A 20,287-nucleotide genomic window follows, 5' to 3' on the forward strand; every position below is an offset into this window, starting at 1 on the left:
AGAAATTATCCCTATTGATCCCTACTGAGCATGTGCGTCTCGTGAACGAGCATGTAGAATCTACAGTGTAATTCCGAGCTTAACGCATGCGCATAATAATCGCGTGACATAGATGATAGTATGCTGAACACCCTGGGGGGGGAAATGATAATTGGTTGAATCAATCTGACTCACCTGTCAATCAGTCAGTCAAAATGGCGGGCGGAGAAACAAAGTTCATCATTTGAAGTTTTAAATGTAAAAAACTGCAGTAAATAATTTTATTTAAAAAATAAAGAAGATCTATACACCTACTTGACCGAGTTGTCTTAACTTTACATTCACTTTAATGCTGACTATAAAGTTACACAGCTGTACCTATTACCGTTGCAATCCGGTGCACAAACCAGTGTCAGCTGTTCTGAACGCTAAAGCGTAACCTTCTGTAAAATGAAAGCTATGTTTAATGAATCAATAAAATGACTTTCAGCTGTGTACGTCTTTGCACATATTATAGATTTTTGTATTTTTCTGTCAGTATTTTACAGCTGCAAATTAAAGTGCACTTTCTATTTTGAAATCTTTAGGACTCCTGTCATAGCTGGGGGATTGTTTGTGATAGAAAAATCCTGGTTCAATTACTTAGGAAAATATGACACAGCCATGGATATCTGGGGTGGAGAGAATTTTGGTAAGTGATTGACAAGTCTACAAATATTACAGACCAGTGCTTAAAAAAATGTCTATTTTTTTTATTCCTTTCATAAATATGTTAGATGGGTAAACCTTAACTTATCAAATGCCATATATTTAATCTTTGCCATTAAAAAAGTATATGTGTACCTTTTCTGTTTTTAATCCATCTGTTAAAGGGTTAAAAGCCGGCTCACTTGGATGAACTCTTTTTTTTTGGTAATTTCAGTGAACATCCAATCAGCGTGTGTGTCATTTGACAATATTGAAGTCCAGCCCATTTAAAGCCCTTAGAAAACCTATGTAGAAAGTGGATGTGACTGCTCTATACATCACAGCCCAGGCAAAAGAGGAAATGAAAGGGGGTGGGGGAACAGACAATACCAATTAGGATTATAAATATATACACTTTAAAAAAATAATTATGTGGTTTTACTGGCAAACTAATATATTTTTCATTGCAACATTCTTATTGTCCGAAATTTACCATCACTTTAAATAAGAAATATGCACACCCTTAGAAGGATATTAAAGGGAGATTGTACAATAGATTTTTCTTTGCATAAATGTTTTGTGGAAGATCTATTTTTATAGCCCACACAGGGGTTTTTTTTTTTTTAAAAAAAAGTGAAGTTTTGCTTATTTTTAAATAGCATTGTGCTGATATTCAGACTCCTAAACAAGCCCCACAGTTTTATAATTAGATTGTTGTCTAGCTACTCCAGCTTGCTCCTGTTTGTGTAAAGGGTCTTTTCAAATGCGGGGAGTGGCTGCTCTTTTTGCTTTCCAGCCCATCTCAGTGGGTTTCACAGCCTAACCTCATCAACAGTGCTAAATTGTGAGCTTCTTAGTACGTTTTTAAAAGGTTTTATACTGGATTTTTATATTAGTGTCTGTGCATATTCGTCTTTATAGTGGTGTCTAGTTATATAAAAATTGGTGTATAGTGTCCCTTTAAACCCTAAACAAATGTTTGATAGAATTATATATTAACTTTCCAGTTTACTTCTATTATCTAATTTGCTTCATTTTTTGGTATCCTTTGTTGAAAAGCATATCTAGATAGGATCAGGAGCTTGGAGCTAGTTAATGAAAGATTAACAGAAATAAATTGGAAAGTTTTAAAAAAAAAAGAAAGTATAATCTATCTGAATCAGGAAACAAAAATGTTTCATGTCCCTTTAAATAATTCTAATTCTCTACAACCCTTTATCCACAATAACAGACCAACACATAACTGTGGTAAATATAAATAAATTGGCCTTCACTTTTATTAAAATTTTAATAAACAAACAAAATTCGTAACTTACAAAAATCTTCTTGTTCTCATAAAATATATTTTTTGAAAAATTTAAGAAATTTTATCAGGTAACCAAGCTCGTTCAGGGCCAAATAACGCAGGTAGAGTTGAGTGATAGAGCAGGTTCTGTTGCTGATGATTTTGAGGAGTGGACGGAGGTAGATATTGAAGAGCACGGGCAAAAAGGGTGATCCTTGATAGACTCCGCATGTGATTTTATGTGCTTCTGAGGTGAAGGCACCTAGTTTGACTTTATGGGATTTGTTCTCTAGGAAGGATGCAAACCAGGGTAGGTCCAAGTCTGTGACACCCTCTACTTCTGTGAAACGAATGAGCAGGGTCTTGTGGTCTACTGTGTCGAAGGCTGCAAAGTCAAGTAGCACCAGGAGGCACGATTCTCCTACATCTGCTGCTTCAAGGGCATCATCCCAGATCTTGAGAAGCACCGTTTCAAATCTGTGGCCAGGGCGGAAACCAGATTGTAATGGATACAGGAGTTCATGGGTGTCCAGATGGGGCTGTAGCTGTTGTACTACTGCTTTCTCAATAATCTTGGAGAGGGTGTTGAGGCTTGTGACATGTCTGCAGCTGTTTGAGTTTTTGGGGTCAAGGTTGGGCTTCTTTAAGAGGGATTTGATTATGCCTTGCTTGAGGGAGATTGGAACGATTCCTTCTTTGAATGACAGGTTTATGAGGTGTATTATGGTGGGTGCCAGGATGTCGGTGCATTCTTTCAGAAGTTTTATGGGAATAATGTTGTTTGGTGATGTGCTGTCTCGGAGGCTTCTAATTATGGTTTTGGTGGTGTCGATGGTGATTGGTACCAGGGTGATTCTTGGTGGTTGTGGAGAATTTGTGTTGTTTTTGTCTTGTTCCGGTGACCGGGCGGAGTTGCTTGCTATGTTCTGTTGAATTTCTTCACGAATGTTTGTGATTTTGTCAATGAAAAATAGCAGAATATGTTCTATTTATTCATTTTGTACACAAAGTAAACAAGGGGCAATATGCTATATAATTTAAATCAAAGAAAAATCCCTGTATCTGATCCAGAAGAATAATCAAAGTCACCAGAGCAGCTCCTCTTCTTAAGATGCGGGAAAACCAACATGTAAAAACAAAATGGCACCTCATCTTATCTGTTTATGAAACAGATAAAAAAAAAAATCCAAATATCTGGCCACAGGCAGTCGGGAAAAATCCAGCAGCCATTTTCCACAAACTGTACACTGCAAATGCATCACAATCTCATAGCCGTTTAGAACAAGATGTTTTTTGTTGAAAAAAATATGCATCTGAGATTGTGATACATTTGCAGAGTACTGTTTGTGGAAACTGGCTGCTGGATTTCTCCTGATTATCTGTGGCTGGATATTGGAAACTCTCGTGTCTAAGGAGAAATTCCTCTGAAGGTTGTTGCCGGGATCATCAGCCAACTGCGACATCTAGTCTGCCTATTCCTATTTGCACTATTCATCTATATAGTGCCATCTCACTTGTGAGTGACCCATTTGGGATTTTTTTTTATCTGTTTCTTAAATCATACAGCCTACACCATGAGGCACTCTTTTGTTTTTACCTTCTATTTATTCATAAATACTTATTTCTACATATATTTGATGATATTTTACAATATATATCTAGACCTATTTATAGAGATTTATTATATATACACTGCTCAAAAAAATAAAGGGAACACTAAAATAACACATCCTAGATCTGAATGAATAAAATATTCTAATTAAATACTTTGTTCTTTACATAGTTGAATGTGCTGACAACAAAATCACACAAAAATTAAAAAATGGAAATCAAAATTTTCAACCCATGGAGGTCTGGATTTGGAGTCACACACAAAATTTAAGTGGAAAAACACACTACAGGCAGATCCAACTTTGATGTAATGTCCTTAAAACAAGTCAAAATGAGGCTCAGTAGTGTGTGTGGCCTCCACGTGCCTGTATGACCTCCCTACAACGCCTGTGCATGCTCCTGATGAGGTGGCGGATGGTCTCCTGAGGGATCTCCTCCCAGACCTGGACTAAAGCATCCACCAACTCCTGGACAGTCTGTGGTGCAAAGTGAAGTTGGTGGATGGAGCGAGACATGATGTCCCAGATGTGCTCAATTGGATTCAGGTCTGGGGAACGGGAGGGCCAGTCCATAGCATCAATGCCTTCGTCTTGCAGGAACTGCTGACACACTCCAGCCACATGAGGTCTAGCATTGTCTTGCATTAGGAGGAACCCAGGGCCAACCGCACCAGCATATGGTCTCACAAGGGGTCTGAGGATCTCATCTTGATACCTAATGGCAGTCAGGCTACCTCTGGTGAGCACATGGAGGGCTGTTCGGCCCCTCAAAGAAATGCCACCCCACACCATTACTGACCCACTGCCAAACTGCCCATGCTGGAGGATGTTGCAGGCAGCAGAACGTTCTCCACGGCGTCTCCAGACTGTCACATCTGTCAAATGTGCTCAGTGTGCCCCTGCTTTCATCTGTGAAGAGCACAGGGCGCCAGTGGCGAATTTGCCAATCTTGGTGTTCTCTGGCAAATGTCAAACGTCCTGCACGGTGTTGGACTGTAAGCACAACCCCCACCTGTTGACGTTGGGTCCTCATACCACCCTCATGGAGTCTGTTTCTGACCGTTTGAGCAGACACATGCACATTTGTGGCCTACTGGAGGTCATTTTGCAGGGCTCTGGCAGGGCTCCTCCTGTTCCTCCTGTTCCTCCTTGCACAAAGGCGGAGGTAGTGGTCCTGCTGCTGGGTTGTTGCCCTCCTACGGCCTCCTCCACGTCTCCTGATGTACTGGCCTGTCTCCTGGTAGCGTCTCCATGCTCTGGACACTACGCTGACAGACACAGCAATCCTTCTTGCCACAGCTCGCACTGAGCCACTTGTGTGGGTTGTAGACTCCGTCTCATGCTACCACTAGAGTGCAAGCACCACCAGCATTCAAAAGTGACCATAACATCATCCAGAAAGCATAGGAACTGAGAAGTGGTCTGTGGTCACCACCTGCAGAACCACTCCTTTATTGGGGGTGTCTTGCTAATTGCCTATAATTTCCACCTGTTGTCTATCCCATTTGCACAACAGCATGTGAAATTGATTGTCACTCAGTGTTGCTTCCTAAGTGGACAGTTTGATTTCACAGAAGTGTGATTGACTTGGAGATACATTGTGTTGTTTAAGTGTTCCCTTTATTTTTTTTGAGCAGTATATATATATATATGTATATATATATATATATATATCTGTGTGTGTGTGTATGTATATATGTATGTATGTATGTGTATATATATATATATATATATATATATATATATATATATATTATATACCTCAGTGGAAGAAAGCACTCACAGGACTTCTCAATAGTGGGTCAAACAAAAGACTTAGTGCTTATTAACGTTTCAGGGTTCACACAGACCCCTTCATCGGAATTCTGATGAAGGGGTCTGTGTGAACCCCGAAACGTTAATAAACACTATGGCCTCTATTTAACAAGCTGTCTACTTTCCTGCATTCGCCAGCACCAATACGCTCGCCTAAGCTTGCCTAACATCCCGCCGCGGACCTGAATACGTTTGCCAAATTTATCAAGAAAGCTGTCAAAAAGCTGCGCACCAAGTACGGTGCGAAGAGCAGTGGACTGTTGTTAACTAACCATCATTGATCTCGCTGCTCATCGGCTTATTCGCAGCTTTCTTGCTAGCCTGTCACTAAGCACCCACACTATACTATACTGTTATACCCCCTAAATAGCCACTCCCGGAGCCCCCCGCAACTAAATAAACTTATTAACCCCTAAACTGGCGCACCCGGACCCCGCCGCAACTCTAATAAATATATTAACCCCTAAACCGCCGCTCCCGGACCCCGCCGCCACCTACATTATACCCCCGCAACTAAATAAACTTATTAACCCCTAAACTGGCGCACCCGGACCCCGCCGCAACTCTAATAAACGAAGAAATTGTAGCCTAGACCAAGATTTTGAAAAAGAATCTAAAGATCTAGTGTCACGTTTTGTGGAGAGAGGATATAATAGGAATATGGTTGATAAGGTGTCCAAGGAAGTTGCTACTCTGGATAGGGGGCAAATGCTTGGTGGGACCAAGTGGAGACCTGAACGTAAGGGTCTAAAATTTATCACCAAATATTCGAATCAATTCTCTGAAGTTTGCAACATTGTCAAAAAAAAAATATATGCCCATTTTATATGGGGATGATACCTTGAAGCATATAGTTGACAAAGGTTGTGAATTTATATATTCTAAAAACTTGACAATTGGTAACATGCTCTCACCTAGCATGCTCCCAGACCAAGGTCCACGGAGTTCATGGTTAAATACTATGGGGACTTACAAATGTGGTAAGTCTCTTTGTAAACCATGTAAATACTTAAAGCAAGGGAATGGCTTTGAATCGTATGTAACTAACGAATCATTCACCACTAGGGGATGTGTAAAATGTTCTTCAACATTTGTAATCTATTTGGTTGAATGTACTCAACATAGATTGCAGTATGTTGGGTTAACTACCCGGGACATACGCACTAGGATTAAGGAGCATTTGGGATATATCTCAAATGATATCCATTGTTCGGCACTCTCCAGACACTTTATTGAAGTACACGGGAAAAATGTTGATATGTTTAAATGGAACGCAATTGAAGCGATTTGCAAGCCACGAAGAGGGGGCAGCAAACAAAAAATACTTGAAAGACAAGAAATCTATTGGATCCATAGACTAAAAACATTGGTCCCGTGTGGATTCAACTCACAATTTGATGTAATCAATTATTGGGAATGACCCATTTATAATTATAAGCTTGAGTAGAGACCTGGTTTGATACTATATGTTGATATCCTTTATTTAAGTCAGTGTAGAGCAAATTTGAACAATAGGATTTCAAATGGATTTAACATATAAACATATGTCTTTATAATTTAGATATCTATGATAGAAGGAATATTGGATTATGTACTTTGTGCTAGTCTTTAGCATTATAGCTATTGTGTGATACTGGGTTATGTTTTCATGTAATTATGAATAGTATCATGCTTGTATGATATGTCTTCACTAAGTAGACAACTATAAGCAATCAGTTTAGCACTATATATTGCAACTAATCTAAGCACATAGTATATATAGCACAGAGGTGTCAGCTAAAGTATTGATAGCACCTCTGTGCTTTACCATTCCTCCTGTATTAAACCATGAGTCTCCATTTTCTGCTAATTAATTATTTTGTTTATCATATTTGTGATCTACAAATGAAAGTATGTTTGTTTATATCATGTTCATTTTCATTTACATTAAGATTGCGAATAGGTTCATTAGTGTTGTACTATATATATAAAATGATAGTGATAGGCATTGCATTTATTAATTAAAATCAATTACAGTGTTTGTTTTTTAATTGTTTAAGGGGCGGAGTATTACCCTTTAAATAGCACACCCTCTGAGAAGGGGGATATGTCTATGATTACGGCCAGGCTGGCCGAAACATGTTAGGCTGTGCTTGCTGAATTGTTTTTTTTTTTTTTATCAGAGGCTCTGCTGTACAGGGTCTTTTATTGTGATATGACCTGCTGAGAATAAAGATTTGGATTTTTTACCTTATGACGACGCCTGGATATCATTTCATCTTTATTTCAATATTATTCGGAGTTTGGGGAGCTCCATTTTTCTTTTCCGGAGCGTCCGGTGACGTCATTTTCCAAGGACGGAGAGAGGGGACCTGAATTGCGGTGCACCCGGAAGTCATGTGATAGCGTTTGTCGGCATTTCCGCTGCTGTGGAGTGGAGGGCTAGAGATACGTACCTGAAAAGCTAAGCGGTCCGCTAAGAGGAAGGACCGGCGAATTGAATTAAAGAAACAGGACTACTACATCCAGGGTAGACGAATATTGCCCCGAAGAGTGAGTAGATGGTCAAATCTGTTTACATTATTCACGCTTCCTGTATGTTGCTGCCTCCATGTTGCCTGCTATTTATCGCTTGTGAGCTATCTCATTTTTGACTGTGCACCTTACATAATCAGTTTGATTGTTTTACCCCCCATCTGGCTGCGGGCTGTTTGAAGCCTTATAGGAAAGCTGATTTCAGCACTTGGGAACTGTTTTTTCTGCTTTTTGATTACCCCATTTCGCGAGTGCTGTTGTTTGTTTTTTCTTGCTTTCCCTGGAATAAATGATATATATATTCTAATGAACACTATGACGTCATTAATAACAGCAGAGAACTCTGACTTTAATACGAGCAATGCCACTGAAACCTTTTTTTTCACTATCTAAAGTGGATGATTTAGATCTACAGGGCCTTGAACTGGAGGATTTATTCGGTTTAGATGGGCCAGATGTACAACTTAGTGAACTCTTTTCACAAATGGAACGATTAAGGTTAAAAGAACAAAGACTTAAACTTGATACCTGGACTCTGACAAATATTTGTTGCTTAGAATGATCCCAAGAGGTTTGCGTGTTTATAAATTTCCAACCTTTGAAACCTCAGACGAAACCTTCATTCAGGAGTGGAATGAGGTTTTGACTGAATGCTCACTACGTTTAATGCAATTACTTGTCAATTATAAAAACTGTACAATTGGTAGTTGTAAGACAGGCAATAGAAGGTTTACAACAGGAGCTAAACAAATTTAGAGGAGATAGATGGGTATGGGGTTTTGGATAAAACCTTACAAAAACTTATTGAGACAAATAAAACTGAGATTATTCATGTTAAAACACACTAAATATATTAGGGATAAAAAATGACTATCAGAACAAGCAGGTTTTTATTTGGAAAAGGAAGAACAGAAAAAGAAAGTCAAAGAATTCTAACAAACATAACCAGCAGGTGTTAGATACTTTGAATGAAAATGCTCAAACTAAAACCAGTAAAAGGAAATTTAGATCTAAGGGCAAACATAGAGTAACTTTTTCTGACACAGAGCCAGAATCCACAGATGAAGATGGCTCATTATCAGCCTTCTCAAGCTCTTATGAAGAGAGTGGGGATTCAGACACAGGTATTACTGAAGCCATAAGTAATATGGCATCATCTGTAGCAGTTGATCAGGGTACTGCCTGTGGAAACACTACTAATAATGGGGATCTGGTGGTAAGATCTAAAACACAGGTAGATAAATCCAAGAATCCTATTTAAGCCAATTTGACAAATAAACAGCCACTAAATGTTGAGCAACCATAGGGTTAAGGAGCAGGTTTTTCAGGTAGACACGATACAAACCAAAAGGGGGAGGAGGGCAGAAAAAGCCCCAACCTCAGAGAGGGAGAGACAAATATTTGCTCAGGAAGACAACGATTCCAAAACAATAAAAACAAATGGATGTGATTAATATTTCTTCACATACTTTGAGTGATTTGGAAACAAAGGTGCTTAAACTTGGTTTAAATTTCAGTCCACTAGGAATTTTGATCTCTTCCAGACCATCCTTGATGTAAATAAGTTTGTAAGACAGCTTACACTTAAAAAACACTATTCAGAATCAGTTGATTCTGTTACAGATATGAGAACCAGGGATGGTCTGGAGGAGATACATCTCATAAACTTTGAGGACACAGTAGTATGTTAACTCTAAGGACACTAGACAGCACTGACACACTTGATACTCCATATGAACATGCAAAAAGGACAGCTTACTAACACTAAATCTAACTTTTATCCCATTCAAACAAGGGGTAAACAGTTGGAATTGTTCCATAAGCGTGTATTGGAGGACCTTACTGTACTCTCAGAGAATAATACCCATATTGGATCTAATCTCAATTTTAAAGAAAGGGAGGCTCTTAGGTCATTGCAGTCAAACAGTTCACTGGTCATAAAAAATTCTGACAAAGGTGGCAGCGTCGTTGTTATGGACAGAAGTTCATATGTATTGGAAGCACAACGACAACTGGGTGACTGCAATGTCTATGTGGAACTTTCCTTCAATCCCACTGCTAGGTTCCAGAGGGAGCTTATGTCATTGGTGGATGATGGTGTGGAAATAGGCATTTTAGACAGAAAAAACAGCTACCATACTGATGTAAAGGATCCTGTTTTGCCTATTTTCCACCATCTTCCAAAAATACATAAAGGCCTGGAAAATGTGAAAGGTCGCCGATTGTGGCGGGGATAGGCTCTCTATTGGAGCCTATGTCAGAGTGGCTTGACACTTACTTACAGCCCCTTGTTAGGAAGTTACCCAGCTACAATCAGAGACACAACACATGTTTTGAGGCTTAATGGAAACGGTAGAACATTTGCCTAATCAAAAATGGTTGACTGTAGATGTGGTCTCTTTGTATTCAGCAATCTCTCATAACAAGGGGCTGGAAGCTATTAAATTTTTCCTAGATACTGAAACCGATCTAAGCGAGGTTCATAGGGGCTTTATTCTGAGAGTGACAGAATTCCTTTTTTAAGCCACAATTATTTTATGTTTGAGGGGGTTTTCCTTTCTACAGAGGCGTGGAACAGCCATGGGGGCCAAATTTGCGCCCTCATACGCCAACCCTATTTATGGGTTGGTGGGAGCTGTTCCACGTCTTTGCGGATGATACCCTTTCATAAGTAATATATCTTTTTATAGGAGGTTCATAGAGATCTCTTGTTCATTTGGCAAGGAGATGAAAATTCTATAAACAATTTTGTGCGAACCCTCAATACAAATGATAATGGGCATTGAATTTACACATAATTGTCATGCATCTGAGATCGTCTTTTTGGATCTCCTGTTAAGGTTTGATGGCTTAACTGGGAAAGGTCAGTACTACATCTACATCGTAAACCAATTGCAGGCAACTGTCTCCTGCAATGCACACAGTAACCACCCTCCACATGTGTACAAAGGTATAGTCAAAGGGCAGTACCTGAGGGCACGAAGAAATTGTAGCCTAGACCAAGATTTTGAAAAAGAATCTAAAGATCTAGTGTCAGTTTTGTGGAGAGAGGATATAATATGGAATATGGTTGATAAGGTGTCCAAGGAAGTTGCTACTCCTGGATAGGGGGGCAAATGCTTGGTGGGACCAAGTGGAGACCTGAACGTAAGGGTCTAAAATTTATCACCAATATTCGAGATCAATTCTCTGAAGTTTGCAACATTGTCAAAAAATATATGCCCATTTATATGGGGATGATACCTTGAAGCATATAGTTGACAAAGGTTGTGAATTTATATATTCTAAAAACCTTGACAATTGGTAACATGCTCTCACCTAGCATGCTCCCCAGACCAGGTCCACGGAGTTCATGGTTAAATACTATGGGGACCTTACAAATGTGGTAAGTCTCTTTGTAAAACCATGTAAATACTTAAAGCAAGGGAATGGCTTTGAATCGTATGTAATACTAACGAATCATTCACCATAGGGGATGTGTAAAATGTTCTTCAACATTTGTAATCCTATTTGGTTGAATGTACTCAACATAGATTGCAGTATGTTGGGTTAACCTACCCGGGACATAGCACTAGGATTAAGGAGCATTTGGGATATATCTCAAATGATATCCATTGTTCGGCACTCTCCAGACACTTTATTGAAGTACACGGGAAAAAATGTTGATATGTTTAAATGGAACGCAATTGAAGCGATTTGCAAGCCACGAAGAGGGGGCAGCAAACAAAAAATACTTGAAAGACAAGAAATCTATTGGATCCATAGACTAAAAACATTGGTCCCGTGTGGATTCAACTCACAATTTGATGTAATCAATTATTGGGAATGACCCCATTCTATAATTATAAGCTTGAGTAGAGACCTGGTTTGATCTATATGTTGATATCCTTTATTTAAGTCAGTGTAGAGCAATTTGAACAATAGGATTTCAAATGGATTTAACATATAAACATATGTCTTTATAATTTAGATATCTATGATAGAAGGAACTATTGGATTATGTACTTTTGTGCTAGTCTTTAGCATTATAGCTATTGTGCTGATACTGGGTTATGTTTTCATGTTAATTATGAATAGTATCATGCTTGTATGATATGTCTTCCACTAAGTAGACAAACTATAAGCAATCAGTTTAGCACTATATATTGCAACCTAATCTTAAGCACATAGTATATATAGCACAGAGGTGTCTGCTAAAGTATTGATAGCACCTCTGTGCTTTACCATTCCTCCTGTACTTAACACTGAGTCTCCATTTTCTGCTAATTAATTATTTTGTTTATCATATTTGTTGATCTACAATGAAAGTATGTTTGTTTATATCATGTTCATTCTTCATTTACATTAAGATTGCGATTAGGTTCATTAGTGTTGTACTATATATATATAAAATGATAGTGATAGGCATTGCATTTATCTAATTAAAATCAATTACAGTGTTTGTTTTTTATTGCTTTAAGGGGCGGAGTATTACCCTTTAAATAGCCACGCCCTCTGAGAAAGGGGGATTATGTCTATGATTACGGCCAGGCTGGCGCCGAAACATGTTAGGCCTCGTGATTGCTGAATTGTTTTTTTTTTTTTATCAGAGGCTCTGCTGTACAGGGTCTTTTATTGTGATATGACCTGCTGAGAATAAAGATTTGGATTTTTTACCTTATGACGAACGCCTGGATATCATTTCATCCTTTATTTCAATATATATATATTATATATATGTCTGTGTGCTGTGTGTATGTTAAATATGTATGTATGTATGTGTCATATATACTATATATTTATCATATATAATATATAATTATATACCTCAGTGGAAGAAAGCACTCACAGGACTTCTCAATAGTGGGTCAAACAAAAGACTTAGTGCCTTATTAAGTTTCAGGGTTCACACAGACCCCTTCATCGGAATTCTGATGAAAGGGGTCTGTGTGAACCCCGAAACGTATAATAAACACTATGGCCTCTATTTAACAAGCTGTCTACTTTCCTGCATTCGCCAGCACCCAATACGCCTCGCCCTAAGCTTGCCTCAACATCCGCCCGGCGGACCTGAATACGTTTGCCAAATTTATCAAGGAAAGCTGTCAAAAAGCCTGCGCACCAAGTACGGTGCGAAGAGCAGTGGACTGTCTGTTAACTAACCATCCTTGATCTCGCTGCTCATCGGCTTATTCGCAGCTTTCTTGCTAGCCTGTCACTAAGCACCCACACTATACCTATACTGTTATACCCCCTAAATAGCCCACTCCCGGATGCCCCCCCGCAACTAAATAAACTTATTAACCCCTCTAATACTGGCGCACCCGGACCCCCGCCGCAACTCTAATAAATATATTAACCCCCTAAAACCGCCGCTCCCGGACCCCGCCGCCCACTACATTATACCCCCGCAACTATAAAACTTAATAACCCCCTAAACTGGCGCAACCCGGACCCCGCCGCAACTCTAATAAATATATTAACCCCTAAACCGCCCGCTCCCGGACCCCCGCCCGCCACCTACATATATACCTATGAACCCTAATCTGCCCCCCCCTATACCGCCCGCCACCCCTACATAAAGATATTAACCCCCTACTCCTGCCGATCCCGGACCCCGCCGCAACTAATAAATTGTTTAACCCCTAAACCGCCGCACCCGGAGCCACGCACCGCCGCCACCTACATTACATTTATTAACCCTATCTTGCCCCCCCTACACCGCCCGCCACTACCATTACATTTATTAACCCCTAATCTGCCCCCCCTACACCGCCACCACTATATTAAATTAATTAACCCCTAAACCTAAGCTCTAACCCTAACACCCCCCCTAACTTAACTTATAATTTAAATACCATCTAAATAAATGTAATATTATTACCTAATTATTCCTATTTAAAACTAAATACTTACCTATAAAATAAACCCCTAAGATAGACTACAATATAAACTAACCCTCCTTATTGGGGCCCCCTCCATCTGCAGGGCCCACCTTTGACTGCTGTCCATATGACAATGGAAGAACTGAAATGAACAACCAATTAATTGTACATTTTTACTTACGTACCATCAACTTGAGTATGATCTTAAATCTATATTCTGACTAGCACTAATATTTACAGGCGACATAGGTAGTTTTGTATTAAACCTACAGGAATTTCAATGGTTATGATTAGGATGACATTTCTTATAATAATAGATATTGGTTAAGCATTGCAAATGCTTGTTTTTATTAAAAGGTCATATTTACATAAAGAGATGGAAATATTAATTTCAAGTAAAATTCTGTCAGTACTGGCTTGCTTCAAACTTGCATATTCTATGCATATGGGGGGGGGGGGTTTGCATATTTCTCTTCATATGTTATCCCCTTTTTTCCCCAAAACAATTATCTTGAATAAATATTTCCTTCTGGACTGGTTAATTTATTTCTGGAACTGAATACCATTTAAAAAATGCTAGAAGCAACACCAAGCTGGCTGCCAGTTATCATTCAGGTAGTTGTAGGTGGCAAATGTTTTCTGTCTGCAGTCTATATTCAGTAGTTGATTGCGGTCATGAGTGGTATTAATTAACTTTAATGTGTGAGCTGAAAGGTCAGGAAACAAAGGATACACTTAAAGCTCTCCAAGAGAAACGGCTTGCGAAATGCAGCTTTTTTTTTAAAGCTGAAAGCTAATTGGAAGCAAGCAATAGTACCTCTTTGTTTTGATTGTTTTTTTCTGGAAGCCGTGGTCTTTGAGCCCCTTTCATGATCTGTTCCTCCTTCTTCGAGTTAAGCCGAACAATTCCCAGAACGAGGGCCCATGAGTAAGTCCTGCAACTCCATGGGGTTGCAACATTCTCCTGAAATATCTCTAAACCAGATGTTGCTTTCCACAAGACCGATCTTCAACGTCTGCCCAGTTTAAGGGACACTCAAGTAAAATACTTTCATGATTCAGCAGTTTTAAAGCAATTTTCAATTTAATTCCATTAACAAAATGTGCAGTTTTTTATTTACATATACACTCTGCTTGAGTCACCCAGCTCACTACTGAGCATGTGCAAGAAACTCCATATATAGTATATGCATCTTGGATCCCTTAATGACTTTGTGAAGGAACTTAACTCTGCTGTGAGTGGACTGGATTTCTCCATAACCTTTAGTGAGGAATCGGTATCCTTTCTTGGATACCGTGGTATTATAAAAGGGACAAATACTTACATTTAATATTTTATACTAAAGAAACTGACTGAAACACCTTGCTACAACTATGATAGTTTCCCATAACTAAAAAATTAAAAGATTCCACTACCTAAAAGTCAGTTACTGAGGGTAAAAAGAGTTGTAGAGTAAAACAGTAGGCTGGAGGAAATGAAACAGAAGTTTGTCAATAGAGGGTATCCTAAGAACTTATTAGATCAGAAAATGAATCAGGGACAGTGACAAATAAGAATAAGGAAGACTGTAAAACGTCATGGTATTTATCAACACAATTTAGTTGTACACAGTCCAAAAATCCCAGGCCATAGTTAATAAACATTGGCACATCCTACGTGATTGCCATACAGATATACCTGAATTAAAAGTTTCCCTCCTGTCAGCACTTAGAAGGGTCAAGAATTTGAGAGATCACCTTGTAAGATCTGATATAGGACCAAAACAGAGCAGACTACTATAGGTAAACGAGTGACAGGCAGTTTATCCATGTCTCAGCCTGTATGAGCTGTAGCTCCATTTATCAAGGTAATTCTTTCTATCACCAACACAATGGGACAATACACTATTAACAATTTCTTCACCTGTGAATCAAAATTTGTAATCTATTTAATCAATGACCATGTTCCCTTATATACTTGGGTGAGACCACCAGGAAGATAAATGATAGGTTGAGCCAACTTAGATGCCCCACTTTCAGCACACTTTCTAGATAAAGGACATTCATATTAGCCCAGTTCAAGGTGGCAGGTCATTGACCATGTAGGGCCAACAAAGAAGTGGAATGGATAGGGAAAAAATTCTCAAGCGAAAGAAATGCAATGGATACATAGATTAGAAACACTTAGACCTAAAGGCCTTAATAAAGATTATGATCTAACTATATTTTTTTAATATGGTATGATTTTTATTTTGTTATAAGCCTCTAGAAATTAGACTTGTGTCCTATAATGTAAGCTGTACCACAGTGTGTAAATACTTTGTACTTGTCTATTGGTTTTAATGTTTGTATAAATATCTGGTAACATATTAGCCAATTGGTGATGAAAGTAAACAGCAGAGGGAGTCTATATAAAAACTTTGTTTAGACTGCAAAGTAGATATATGAAATTGATTGCAATTTCCTCCAGTGTCCATTAGGTGAGAGTAGACTTAAGATGAAGCCCCTGGGGCACAATGCCTTTAAAATCTGTTAAAAAACACTTCACAATATGTATGATTAAGGGGAGAACCCCCGAAAAGTTATGCTTTTGTTTTACCTTGCCCTAATAAAGTGAACTTTTATATTGGAGTGCTGTGGACCATTGACCATCATTTTGATTACCTATTTGGGAGTAAGGCAGCTACCCAGTGTCTTCACGTGCACTAAGTGATGTTGGTCGTATGCTGTACCATTTGATGTTTACACCGTATATGCGTTTGTTATTGGCTGATGGCTGTCACATGATGCAGGGGGAGTGGAAATAGATATAACTTTGAAAATATGTCAGAAAAAATCTACTACTCATTTGAAGTTCAGACTAGTGCATCTGCATTGTTTTTGTTATCGTGCAATGTTGATTATGCAAATCTACTGTATTTACTGGTCCTTTAAGCTCCAGCATGGGTCATTTGACTAGCCATATTTTGAGAGTAAGACATTATTGGGACATAAAACTGTTGGGTAACAACTACAATAACATGGTTACCAACTTACCTGCAGCTTATCTTTAAAGCCCGTTCTATTATTTTAACTCATTTACAGAATCGAGCTTGGTAAAGCTCTGCATTTTATAATGAGCACCGCCATCTTGTAACCCCGTGTATTTCTGCATCCTGTGATAGGAGCAGTGCTTGGATTTCCACTCCGGAATGTGTATGTATCGGTGGATACTTCTGAGAATTTGTTGCAAACGGATTCTCTTGTACTTACATCTAGCAAGTGAGTTTCTACATGCACCAGACTGAGGAGTTTACAGGCACATTGGGGCGATACAGAGATAACGGGAGAGAGACTCCCTTACTCAGTGTATTTTTACTATGCTTTTATGTTATTACACAATTGTAAGCTGTTTATAATATATTTACTACACTTAGAGCAGTGTCGTGCGCTCTCGTTGGGGGGGGGTTGCTCTTTTTTTTTTATTTATTTTCTCTAGCACACCCAGGGAGCTTGTTCCAAACCTCTCCCTTTTTGAGAGCAGCACCATTCTAACGGAAGGAATTGTACTTTGACCCAGACCCAGATGGGAAGGCTTAACTAAAGTACTTTTAATTTTTTTTGCCAACACAAGGGGTGATTTATCTTAACACTTGACATTTAAAGACTGTTTACATCTGTATCTATACTCACACATTTGTTCACCCCTCACTTGTCACAGCATTTCATTGATTTTTGCCTATATACATTTACAGTGTAGCAGTTTTACTTTGTGGGGATTCAATGGTCTCTAAGCACTGGTTCACTTTTTGTTGTCTTCCTAGAAGAATGCAACATTGCAGAAGGTTATCATCACTGGACCCGAGAGGGAGCTTTAAAGGTTGATATTATAAGACTAGTACTGAAGATGTCCAATTAAATAATAGCGACATTTTACTGGTTGTCAGAACCCTTTGGAGTGTGTTGTAGTGTGGTCTGAATAAACAAAGAGGAATTCAGAAATATTGTTAAAAAAAAGAAAAGTGTAGAGTAATATACTTCTGAATATTTGGCGATTCCAAAAGTGTCAAATGTCGTAGTTTGTGGTTGTATGAGATTTTAAGTTTCTGTCTCATCCCACCTCTCCTCACCCACATTTTTAAAGATGTCCCACCAGCAGCGGGGGGAAATGACCAGGAAAATAGGAAGTCATCAAAGTATTCCTGAAAGTTGACTCCCAAACCTCAATAACTAGTAAAAGAAGCAAAATGTCTTAACATGGGTCAGATTGAGGGGTGGGGTTCTTCTCCTGCCTGGGCGATGGCTGGTAAAAGTAAATGGGCTATGACTCATTCAGAGTAGACAGGGTGAAAAAGGGAGAGGAAGAAGGACTAGATCAAGTGGGAAGATGACTGGAGGCAAAGGATGTAAATGCCCTTAAGTGCACTTAGGGTAAACAGGGGGTGAGAAAGTCTCATAATATAATTAAAGTACCCCTTACTCCTTTATAAGTGTAGCTTTTGTACTGAAGTGGGCTTCACTAAAGCATCACATACTTTATATAGGTGTATGCATAGCACAAAACTCTTATTTCCAGAAAGTAAGTAGGAGGTAGGAAAGTGGGTTCTGGAGCATTCATTTATAATGGTCGTTATTAAGGTGCTATCAATATTGAGCCCAGCATAGAAAAGTAGTTGGTAAATCACACGGATTCAGGTGCCACAGTCTGTGAAGTATGAGAATGCATCAACGATAGGAGAAAAAAGAATGGGAACAGTGTCAAATGAAGAGTCTGGAGGACATGGAGTATCTAAGCCATTAGGTATAAGGGAGTCCCCTTAATGGAGAGATAGATGAGTGGCCAAGCGAGGAGGAAAAACAGTTCAGAGGTGAGTAGGCATAAGATGAAAGTGCAGTTTGCGCTAAAAAGACCCTCACCTCTGTTCCTACACAGCACAGAAGTGCGCCCACTGAAACAAAAAACGGTTTCTGTGTAGGAAGACTTCAAATAATACATAACTAACCTAACTGTAACTAAACCTACACTACCGGCCTAACACTGGAAAATCTTGCCACTAAAAAGGTGGGAGACAAATATGGCTGAAAACCCTATACCTAACCTGCAGCCCTTGGAATATATTGCACTACTGGTGATGATATCCCAATTAAAATACAGGTTACTCCCCTGGAACACCAGCAAACTCCCACAAGAACATCTACTCATGAATTTGCGATACCTTACTAATAAAGAAAAAACCCAATAGGATATATGTCGATACATTTACATACAATTAGTGATGGGCGAATAGAACAATCAAAATATTTAGCTATGATTTTACATCAAAATTGAAAATATTATAACATTTGATTTCAAATTTGAAAAAGTTATGTATTTCAAATCTACAGCTTTATATACTGTATATGTATATGTGTGTGTGTGTATATTTATTTATTTATATATATTATATATATAATTATTCTTTCCAGTCAAATACCTTGTCATATACCATATACCTCTTTAACCCTTATAAAGCATTTATTTAATATTTATATCACTTTTCTATTCGATAGTGTATATTACTGAGGGTTACCATTTATTTAACGTTTGGTGCACATTTTTTTCTAACCTAAGCCTTTACTCGATGGTCTTCAGTCACATTGACTTTCAACTTGTAGTACGCGCTTCAAGCTCTAGCATGATCGCGATATTGGTTATTGCAACTCACGCTAACTTTAGACGCCACTTGTAAACAAGAGGTTAAGGGAACACTAAAACTAAAAAAATTAAATCGACATGAAACTGATATAAAAACGTCCTATATTCCAAAGAACATTTAAAAATTATTTTTCATAACTTACTGTTTTCCATTATGCACCGTTTTCATGTAATTCTATATTGAAAAATCCTTATTTTCCAAACCCACCTACAATTCCTATCAGGGATCTACGGGGTAGGAACAGAACGCCTATTCCGTTATGTGCATGTGATGTTCTTACAGGCCAGTACATTACGCTGGTGTCAGCGCACAGTTTCCCCCACTCTTCTGAGAGCAGCAGACTATCTTATGAGTATATTGCACCCGTAATATGAATCGCCCCTGGTAATAACGAGCATAATTTAATATAGCGCCTTCTATATCGTATATACTATATTATATATATACTATACTATATATATATATATATATATATATATATATATATATGTATATTTTTTTTTTTTTTTGCAAAACTCAAGAATGAAAACACTTATTAATCTGATAATAAAGATGAAAAGGGAAGTTCTAAATGATAACGTTAGTAAAGAATTAGGACTAACGAGAATATAGCATTGTTTTACTAAATGAAAGAAACTACATTTAAAATCAAACATTTAATATATTTATTAAATCAAACAGTGTGACAGATAACTTCTAAACAATGCTAGCATATGCTCCCTTTAACACCATAGAACTGTGTCTGGAAGAACACAAGAATACAATCTATCAATCCAAACCATTAGTGCATGCGCTACTCCCACAGCTTTGTCTTCAATGAATAAAACAGTGTGCTTGTGTAAGGAAATAGAACAAATGAGCATGCGCACAGCACATTCT

The 20,287-nt window shown here is 38.4% G+C and overlaps 1 protein-coding gene across 1 annotated transcript in view; it reads left to right on the forward strand.

Moving 5' to 3' along the window:
• Positions 1 to 20,287, forward strand: part of GALNT14 (polypeptide N-acetylgalactosaminyltransferase 14) — a 1,042,958-nt gene that overhangs the window by 848,024 nt on the left and 174,647 nt on the right. Inside the window, exon 9 of the mRNA XM_053712800.1 lies at positions 567 to 670. Coding sequence (XP_053568775.1) covers positions 567 to 670 — 104 coding nt within the window. The remainder of the gene's footprint in view (positions 1 to 566; positions 671 to 20,287) is intronic.

The sequence above is a fragment of the Bombina bombina genome, chromosome 4 (genome assembly GCF_027579735.1).
Source record: "Bombina bombina isolate aBomBom1 chromosome 4, aBomBom1.pri, whole genome shotgun sequence".
In the NCBI taxonomy this organism is placed as follows: Eukaryota; Metazoa; Chordata; class Amphibia; order Anura; family Bombinatoridae; genus Bombina; species Bombina bombina.